Source organism: Scyliorhinus torazame, chromosome 19, assembly GCF_047496885.1.
Source record: "Scyliorhinus torazame isolate Kashiwa2021f chromosome 19, sScyTor2.1, whole genome shotgun sequence".
Taxonomy (NCBI): domain Eukaryota; kingdom Metazoa; phylum Chordata; class Chondrichthyes; order Carcharhiniformes; family Scyliorhinidae; genus Scyliorhinus; species Scyliorhinus torazame.
In genome coordinates, this window is record NC_092725.1 from 103,430,892 (window position 1) to 103,440,800 (window position 9,909).

Consider the following 9,909-nt stretch of genomic DNA (forward strand, 5'->3'; position numbering starts at 1 on the left):
ACAGGGAGCAAAAACCTCACACTGGATCACAAAGTGATTCAGATAACACACACACACAACAAAAGCACAGGGTTAAGGGGATGGAGATGAAAGTTAACATTGTAAACGACTTTAATACAATGGGACTTCAACAGAATGAGGCATTGTGTCTGATCTGTAGGAGACGGAATGGTTGGACCTATTGCGCCTGTTATCTGTGTGACTGTATTATGAAGAGGTTCTCTTTCCTGGGGGGATGTCACAGATCTGACCTGTTTCCACTGATTAAAGCCCGTCTCAGTTATCAGCGTTGGAAAATGTGCAATCAACAAATTGCAGCGCTGTCGATCTAAACGTATTTTTTAATGATTAGGCGAATCGTACATGCGTCGAAACCCGGCATAGAGAAATAAATTCAACCGCGTTACTTAGACCCAAAGCAAAGGTAATGGTTACAGAAAGCGAAAGAAACACATATATAGCACATCATAAATAAACTGTAACTCCATCCCTGTGAGAACTCCCCTACACTACCCTGCACCAGCAGTTTGCTATCTGAACACGGAGATCAAGAGCTATCGGTGATTCCTGTTTATCTCAATCTATTCGCAACGTTGAGTGTTCCTTGTTTCCTGTTTCTCTTAAGATGTCAGTATTAAAAGCTCCATTGTAAAGACTTTGAGAGAGACGATTTTTGCCACCTGTCTGTAGGGGATCCCTCGCCATATATACTGGAAAAAAATAACAGACCTTCCTGATTGCAGCAGATACGTTGTGTTAGTTAAAAGGATGTCGCTCCCTGAATTTGTTGGGATAGTTCCTTAGGGTTGTTTCCTGTGAGAGTCATTTTGTTTTGCACTAAACACAAAGACATCGCCACAACTGGAGATTCTGTGAACCCAGTGCCTTGTTGGAACCGGTTTGGCATTTCAGCAAAGCAATTGGCCTGGAGGTTTCAATATCTGCGGGGATGGTTATATTTATGAATCACAATTAAGTGCCCTATCCGTGTAAAATATGGCATTGCTTGAGTGCAATAAATAGCCTCCTGCAAAGGATACTCGCATTCTCGAGCCGCCGGATCCATCAGCTCTCAACACAAGACTGAGACCCAAACCGCGACACAGATTAAAAACCTTGGGGATTATTATTTGTTTTTCAATTTCACTGTGAGGATCAGAACATTTTGTATTATTCGCCCACACCTTTCTTAGTAATTTCGCAAAACCCCAATGCTCAGAAGCAGGGTGTTTTAAAATTGTTTAAATGCTTGGTTATTACGTATTTCCCCCCTCCCCCAGCGGTCTCCCTCCCTCGCCACACACTCCGCAGTAAGATGCTCAGCAAATCAGAAATACAGTATGTGTGACAATTCCTGAATGTTTGAAATATATTTCCACAGCGGTGTGAACTGCTTGAAAACAATGTTACAACGCACCCAGAAACACGGGGCATTCACAGAACGAAGCAATTTCCTCCTCATTTCGTTAATCTGCCCGCTCCGGTGTTTAATGTAACTATTAAACAATGAAATGTGGTCTAATCATCACTTGGGGCTGTATCAAATGCAACCCATGTCGATGAAAGAATATCATTCTTGTAATATCTTGCATTTGAGCAGAAATGTTGATCCTTCTGGAAGTGGGGTGAGGGGAGTGGGGAGTGGGGGGGGGGGGGTGGGGGGCGGCAAGAGACTGTCAAATAGATGTCGGTCCTTCGGCTGATTTCTGAATATTCCCATTCAGAAAAAAAAACGAGGACGCCAAATGCGGACAAATGGCACATTGATGTTTGCTGACACAAGAAAGAAACATGCCTAAAAGAGGTAACGCGTTTAATCGGCGGCTAATTACGCTGGGCTGATTTTTTTTAAATATAAAAAAGGTTGCAATTATGTAATTTACACCGGGGAATTTTGCTTATGTTATTCGTATTATTAGTCTTGTAGCGATTTATTTTGACTCGTTATCTCGTGTGTGTCCATTTGGTTGACTGAAGATGCCTTTTTTTGGGGGGGGGGCTGCTCCTTTTCCCTCCCTCTTTTGTGTGAGCTTTGAAGGGAGCGGAAATTCCTGCTTCCGATCGCAAGCAGACGAGGAAAGCAGAGAACCCTCTCTCTCGATCTCTCTTTGTGAATGGCATTTCCAAAGCTCATTTGCATACACACACCAGCCCCGGGTCGTCGCCGCGGCAACCAGGTGACGTCACAATGAGCAGCGGGCGCTGATTGGACGGTGGCTGCTGAATGTATCCATCTATGGAGAGTTGTGGCGGGCGGGGGGGGAGGGGGTAGTTGTGTTTCTATTGAAGAAAAGCGGAGCGCTCGCTGCAATCGGAGCGGCGCCACCCAGGGTCATTGAGAAAAAAAAATAAAGAGCCGTCCCCTGTATCATTGAGCAATCCGGGGCCAAGACTCATTCCTGCCTTCTCTTTTCTTCGGGGAATACATTTTATTTTGGCTCCGGCCATTAAGAGCAAATTTTTTTTTGGTGTTGCAATTTGCAAAGCAGATCATTTTGTCACTCAGGTTTTGCAGTTTGCAAGGCATTCCCTTTGCAGAGGGTGTTCCCATTGATAAAAACAAAAGAGCAATTTTTTTCCTACCACCGCCACCCCGTGGCTTTTGTTTTCTGGGGGCTTTTTTTTATTTCTGAGCTGATGCTTGGTCAGAGAGGTTTGCCCCCATGTTAGAGAGATTTCCCTGTGCCCCGTTTGACTCGGAAATGGCGATCTGCAAGGCGACGGGCTGGCTGCATGACCAGCTGGAGCGGGGCACCGAGCGGCTGCTGCTGGTGGACTGCCGAGCCCGGGAGCTGTACGACTCGTCGCACATCGAGGCGGCAATCAACGTGGCCATCCCCGGCTTGATGCTCCGGCGCCTGAGGAAGGGCAACTTCCCCGTCAGGTCGCTCATCTCCAACAACGAGGACAAGGAGAGGTTCGCCCGGCGCTGCAAGACCGACATCATCCTGCTGTACGACGAGAGCACGGTGGAGTGGAACGAGAACCTGAACGCCACCTCGGTGCTGGGCTTGCTGCTGAGAAAGTTAAAGGACGAAGGTTGCAAAGTGTTCTGCCTGGAAGGTAAAGAGACGCTTTACAATATCGTTTTAAAACACCGTATAGCTTTAAACGCGCGCGTGTGTATATATATTAAAACAGATAGGAAGGGAGGGACATTTTAATATTTGTCTGTGATTTAAAACTCTACAATTACATTCTCCCCACGTCTGCGTGGGTCTCACCCCCACAACCCAAGATGTGCAGGGTATATCACGCTAAATTGCCCCTTAATTGAATTTTTTTTTTAAATCCTCTACACCGACAGAATCCGCAGCACAGACCGTCTCGGTCCAATTGGCAAATCTAAAAATCCTGTTCAATTCAAACCCTCTCCAAAATTATATTAAAATTGAGGATCAATGCTTTATCTCAAAGGGCTTACACCACATTCTTGCAAACAAGACTTGCATCAAAACCATAAACAAGGAAAAAAGGTGTAATGATCTGGTTGGAAAGCGGGTGGAAATATATTTAATAATAAGTTTCAAGACAGGTGGCTATGAAGAAAGAGGGAATTACTGGGCTGTGGGGAAAGTGCATGCTATTAGTAATTGAACAGCTTTCGTAGAGCAAGCATGTGCACAATGGGCCGAAGGGCCACCTTCTGTGCTGTGACTTTAATGATGTATTTTTTTTACTGAAGTGGTTTTTAACGTGGCATTTTCTGCTGCATTTTCTCTTTGTGTGTGTGTTCTCAGGCGGATTCAGCAAGTTCCAGGCGGAATACCCAACGCACTGCGAGACCAACCTGGACAGCTGCGGCAGCTCCTCGCCCACCATGCCGGTGCTGGGACTCGGGGGGCTGCGGATCAGCTCCGACTCGTCTTCTGACATCGAGTCAGAGCCGGACCGAGACGCCCCAAACAGCGCGACCGAGTGTGACAGCAGCCCGCTGTCCAACAACCACCAGCCCTCCTTCCCCGTCGAGATCCTGCCGCACCTGTACCTGGGCTGCGCCAGGGACTCCACCAACCTGGACGTGCTGGAGGAGCACGGCATCAAATACATCCTGAACGTCACCCCCAACCTGCCCAACCTGTTTGAGAACGCCGGCCAGTTCAAATACAAGCAAATTCCCATCTCCGATCACTGGAGTCAAAACCTCTCCCAGTTCTTTCCTGAAGCCATCGCATTCATAGGTAAGACCACCTTATTAAAAAAAAACACATCCTCAAACTCACTATTTTCGCTTTCCTATGTGTTTTATTCACTGGAGGTATGTTTAAGATTATCCCACTGTTTTTCAACCATCTCCTCTGTGGGAAATGTCAACGGTTAGAGACATGGGGGGGGGGGGGGGGTGATGTTGAAACATTGGGGTGAAGGTACAGAAAGCCAAATAACATCGAAATTGCACATTGACTTAATGGTCTCAATACCATTGGGTACAGTCCTCTGCCCTATTGTGCTGAAGTGGCCTATGGACAATTGGTGATGGAGACAAGTCACTGAGTTTTTAACATTTTTTTTGTGGTCGAGGTCAGTTAAAAAGAGAAAAGCAAATTACTTGCTGGAAACAAAAAATCAATAATAATCTTTATTATTGTCACAAGTAGGCTTACATTAACACTGCAGTGAAGTTACTGTGAAAATAAATACTGGACAACCTCAGCAGGTCTGACAGCATCTGTGGAGAGAAAAGGAAGCTAACGTTTCGAGTCTGCATGACTCTGCCAAGGCTTTGACAAAGGGTCATCCAGACTCAAAACGTCAGCTCCCTTTTCTCTCCACAGATGCTGTCAGACCTGCTGAGATTGTCCAGTATTTTCTATTTTTGTTTCAGTTAAAAAGAGGACTGTTCTCCCCTTCTTCATTTTCTTGTTAAACTTTAAATAAAAGGGCAGCACGGTGGCGCAGTGGATAGCACTACTGCCTCATGGTGCCAAGGTCCCAAGTTCGATCCCGGCTAAGGCCCACTGTCCATGTGGAGTTTGCGCATTCTCCCCGTGTCTGCGTGGGTTTCGCCCCCACAACCCAAAGATGCGCAGGCTAGGTGGATTGGCCACACTAAATTGCCCTATAATTGGAAAAAATGAATTGGGTACTCTAAATTAAAATAAAAACACAAGTTGTTACATTTCAAGCCTCTGGTTCTAGGCATAGTTCAAATCCCAACAAATTCAATAATTAATATATCTGGAATTGGCAAGCTAGTCCCAGTAATGGTGATCGCAAAGCTACCATTTAAAAACCCATCCATTTTACTAATGTCCTTGAGAGCAGGAAGTCTGTCGTCTTGAGCCAGTCTGGCCCACATACCACTTGACACCAAAGTCCAAGCAATGTGGTTTTGACTCTTAACCACCCTGTGAAATGGCTTGGCAAGCCTTTCCCTCCATCGTAGCAATTGGGAATTCGGAACAAATGCTGGCCTTTCTCCACATCCCACAAAAATATTTTTATTTTTCATAAAAGAAACAAATCTGTAAAGAAAAAGGGAAATCAGTATATCTTGCACCGGATTTTGTGAAGGGCACAGCATATCCGCTTCAGTGTTTGCTGAGAGGTTGAAGAGATTCACATTCGGCTCTTTGCATTCTGTGAGCTTATGTTTATTTTTTTTTTAAGCGATTGTCCCACAGTTTAAATATTTTAGGTCATAGGCCTTTTCTGTTAAATTGAACCCCAGCCGAAAGGGTTCCAGTCTGAGGAATTAAACAAGGTTTTAAAAAGGATCCCAGCAGTTTTTATGTGCAGACAACAGACTTAGGTTTTAACCAGAACTAATGCAATTACAATCCCTGAGACACGGTCTGCAGCCTGGGGCTGATTTCAGCCGGGGCGGAAAGAATTTCGGCTGGAAGCCACAGAGAAACTAATCTAAAGGCATTGTAATGCATTTCCTCCTACAAAGGAAACCATTTTCAGGCAATGTTGACATCCTGTTCCTGTTAATGGGCCTTGTCCCCTATGACTTTCCTCTTTCTTCTGGAACGCCTGAATGCCTCCATTGTGGAGGGAAGCACAACAGTTGGGAGAATAATTTAATAGACTCCACAGCCTTAAAGTCTCTACATTGGAGACATTCACTAGTATCTTGCAACATTTCTATTGAAACATTTGTACGGCAGACATTAATACACCGGAGATGAATGCACTTTTCTATCAGCACTGACCCACATACAACCACAGCCTTCTCAAGTTTCAGTAAGAAGATGCAGGGCAACCTTACAAGTCTCCCTGCTTTTTTCTAAAACATTTAACTGTCCAACCTACACAGTGCTCTGTAAGTCAGTTTCCCCCCCCACAAACATCCTACACACTCACACAGCGTAACTAGGGATAATTTGTTTTGACGTGACCATAGAGCTGAGATTAAATGAAGAGAGGGTGAATTTTTAATTTGGGTGCAGGCAGGGGGAACAACAAATGGTGCTGAACATTTTTTTAAATAACTTCAAAATGTGACACGTGTTTTGTTTACAAGTGTTTTTGTTAATTGGAGGAATGTTTAATTTTTTCACCCATTTAGACTCTCGTTGCTCTCATTGACCTGGGTGTCTTTTTTTTCCTGAAATGTTTTTCAGATGAAGCCCGTAACCAGAGCTGTGGCGTGCTGGTGCACTGTTTGGCCGGGATCAGCCGCTCGGTCACTGTGACCGTGGCCTATCTGATGCAGAAGCTGAACCTCTCCATGAACGATGCCTACGACATTGTGAAGATGAAGAAGTCCAACATCTCCCCCAACTTCAACTTCATGGGGCAGCTGCTGGACTTTGAGCGGACCTTGGGCCTCAGCAGCCCCTGCGACAACCGGCTGCCCTCGCAACCCCTCTACTTCACCACCACTCCCACCAATCAAAACGTCTTCCAGCTTGACCCACTCCAATCCACTTGACTGCTCAACCTGGCGCCAGCGAGAGAGGCTCGGAAGAATTTTACAGGTCAAATCACTGACAGATAAGTGGGTCACAATGGGTATGGATAAGGACAGCTGATCTCACCGAAGGCAACTTGACTCTTTTGTTCAAGCAGCTGTTGTGAAGGGAGGTAAACCCTGACCTTTGACTTTGAGACCACTGATGGTTCATTCAGTTAGTTGGAAAAGTGCAGTAGCTGAAAGCTTCACAATCTAAAATGGGACAAAGAGAGAAGTCGTGTGAAGTGTTCACACTCTCTTGATTAATCCCCTCCTTTTGAGTTCTATCGGTAGCAGAATGTTTGTCTTCAATGAAGACTTTTTATTCAAGCTGGTTAGGAGAGGAAAATAAATGGTTTTTAGTGTTCTGGAATTGGCCGCAATTATATATTTCTGTACTCCAGATCTTGAGGAGTACCATGCAGTATGATGTCTGTATATAGATCGTCTTGTGTACAGATCCAGTATCACAATTGTACATCAACCAAGATTATGTATTACTGTGTGGATTGTTATAAGGAAAGTAGATTCCTATAAGGTACTTGGGATTGAATCCAGTACATCTCCTTCCTTGCAGAACTAAAGGACTGGAAATGTATAACTAGTATGTAAATTAATATTATGTTTTAACTGATTATTCGGACAGTATATACCAAAAAGGTTTTTGTGTTTTCTTTGATCCGCTTTGATATGTTGCTTTATTTTGCGTATGAGTGCAAATTGAAGCTGGCCTATGATTTATGCTCTTTTATTTTCTTCTATTCTCCACTGAGAGCCTTGGTAATGTATAATGCAGTACTTGTGTTTTCTTGCTAATGAATGAGTAGACTGTTATTTGAAAATGGGACTGGCAAATCTTTTTGTGTTAATTTTTATATGAGCAATGCGTATTTCATACGGTGCATTACCTCTGTGCAGACTCTTCAGGGAAGTTGATCGTGAATGCAATAGTTTTTTTTTTCTACAAGCCTGTATTTAAAACTGGAAGCCAATACTGTGTGTATACACTGCACTTGCTGTAACTCGGTAGCCAAGTGAGAAAATTGTCCCCAATTCATTGTCGCTGACGGCTTAATGTGGGAAGGGGAATTTATTCTACGAATGATTGATTGTATAATACTAAGTTATTAATAAATAACTATTTTGTCTATATAGAACCGTACACACGCTTTCAGCTTTATTTGGTTATCCTTGTCCTGATGGCAGTGATGGGAGTTTTGTGATTACGAAATAATAGAATCGAGCATGAGAAACAAACCGGAAAATTACTTAAAATGCAACGCACTAGTAAATGGCAACTCACGCTTGTTTTACAAAGGACATCCTGCCTGGCTAACCACAAGGTTTGAGGAAGTGACACTCAGAAGTACATCTTGGTAGGTTCTTGTGATGTACTTTATCTCAACTTCAAGTGCAAAAGCCTGTTACATGCAGGTTTAAGGAAGTGAGTCTTATTTCTAAATGAGGAATCGAAACGAAAGAGGAACCTCAGGTCGGGTGAGACATGAAAGCTGGGGGAAGATGCAGTGAGTGCAGAGTTTGGGTCCAGTGCTTTCATGCCACCCCCACTATTTCTAATCAATATCAATGACCTGAGTGCAGAAACATGATGACATGTGGTCAGATTTGCAGACAGAATCATCAGAGTAGCACAACACAAGGAGGCCATTTCGCCCATCAAGCCTACTGCAGTTCGTTCAAAAAGCAATCCTTTCAATCCCACTCCCTGGCTCTTTCCCAAACCCCTGCAAATCGTTGATCCTTCAGGTATGTTTTTAGATTGGATTCTGGACACGGATTAATTTCCTTTTAAAGGAATTGAATCCGTGTCCAGAATCCAATCTAAATCCTCAGCACCATGTGAAATAAGAACTCTTACATCATTTCTGGTTCTTTTGCCAATTATCCTCTGGTTAGTGACATTTCCACCAGTTTCTCTTTATCTGAAACCTTAAGTTATTTTCCAACACTTCTACCAAATCTTCTCTTGGCCTACCCTGCTCCAAGGAAAACAGCTCGGCTTCTCCAGTCTAAACACGTAACCAATCCCTCGGCTAGTCAATTTCTTTTATACCCTCTCTAAAACCGTCACATCCTTCCTAAAGTGTGGTGAAATATCCCAGCTAGGGCCAGATTTGGGTGTCATAAAAGGTTGTCATAACATCCTGGGTCTTGTACTCCTCATCCTCTACTTATAATGCCCAGGGTTTATACATTGCTGTCCTATTCAAAGACTTGTGTGCAAATACCTACCTCCAGGCATTTTTGTTCTTGCACCCCGAGGGGGAAATGTTACACAAAGCATTCAAGGAACTGCAGGCGGCTAGTAGATAAAGTAGGGGCAAATAATACAAATATGTTCATGGTGTTAGACATTGGAAGAAAAACATAGGGAATATATTCATTCCCAAGCGGTATCAGATACCGTTTGGAGACTGGCTGGCAGATACCTGGGTGTGATAATAGTATGCAAATGTTTTAATGTGTCTAGTCATGGAGTGTAATCAACACTGAACACTTGAGCTTTATTACCAGATTGATACAAGAGTAGCTTGATGCCATCTTGCTATAGTCTTATAGTGTGCCAGTTGGGGCACATTTTTGCGCACTGCATTCAGATCTGGTCACGAAGGCACAAGCAAAAGATGCAAACCTTGGAATGAATGCAGAGAAGGGCACAAAGCTGATGGCTAGTGTAAGCTGATTTATGAGGAGATTAGAAAAATGCTGACTCCTCAAGCCTTGGTGGAAGCGAATTAGACCTTAGCAGTGTTCAAGATGTTAAGTGGAACAGAGAAGATTAAACTTCCACACTATTAAGTGCTAAAAAAAAATCTTTAAAATGTACCTCTCTGACCAAACTATTAGTTAGCTCTCCTCAGAGTCAAATGTTTGATTCTGATCTTGTGAAGAGCCATGGGCTTGTTTTTTTTAAACCACTTTAAATGTGCCTTATAAATACAATGTTGTTGTTAAGCCATAATTACAAGACGAGGAAGCATAGTTAC

General features: G+C 43.7%; 1 protein-coding gene and 1 long non-coding RNA gene across 2 annotated transcripts; one reads left to right on the forward strand and one right to left on the reverse strand.

The window, feature by feature from the left end:
• Positions 1 to 2,395: 2,395 nt before the first annotated feature.
• LOC140396385 (uncharacterized) lies at positions 2,396 to 3,947 on the reverse strand. The gene is made up of 2 exons (XR_011936513.1): positions 3,791 to 3,947; positions 2,396 to 3,056 (listed from the first exon to the last, which is right to left on the reverse strand). It is a non-coding gene; the product is annotated as an uncharacterized lncRNA (long non-coding RNA).
• Positions 2,664 to 8,063, forward strand: LOC140396384 (dual specificity protein phosphatase 6-like). Its single transcript, XM_072484966.1, has 3 exons — positions 2,664 to 3,063; positions 3,741 to 4,181; positions 6,570 to 8,063. The coding sequence occupies exons 1-3, from the start codon at positions 2,664 to 2,666 to the stop codon at positions 6,878 to 6,880; spliced, it is 1,152 nt and encodes a 383-aa protein (XP_072341067.1). The 3' UTR covers positions 6,881 to 8,063.
• The last annotated feature ends 1,846 nt before the right edge of the window (positions 8,064 to 9,909 follow it).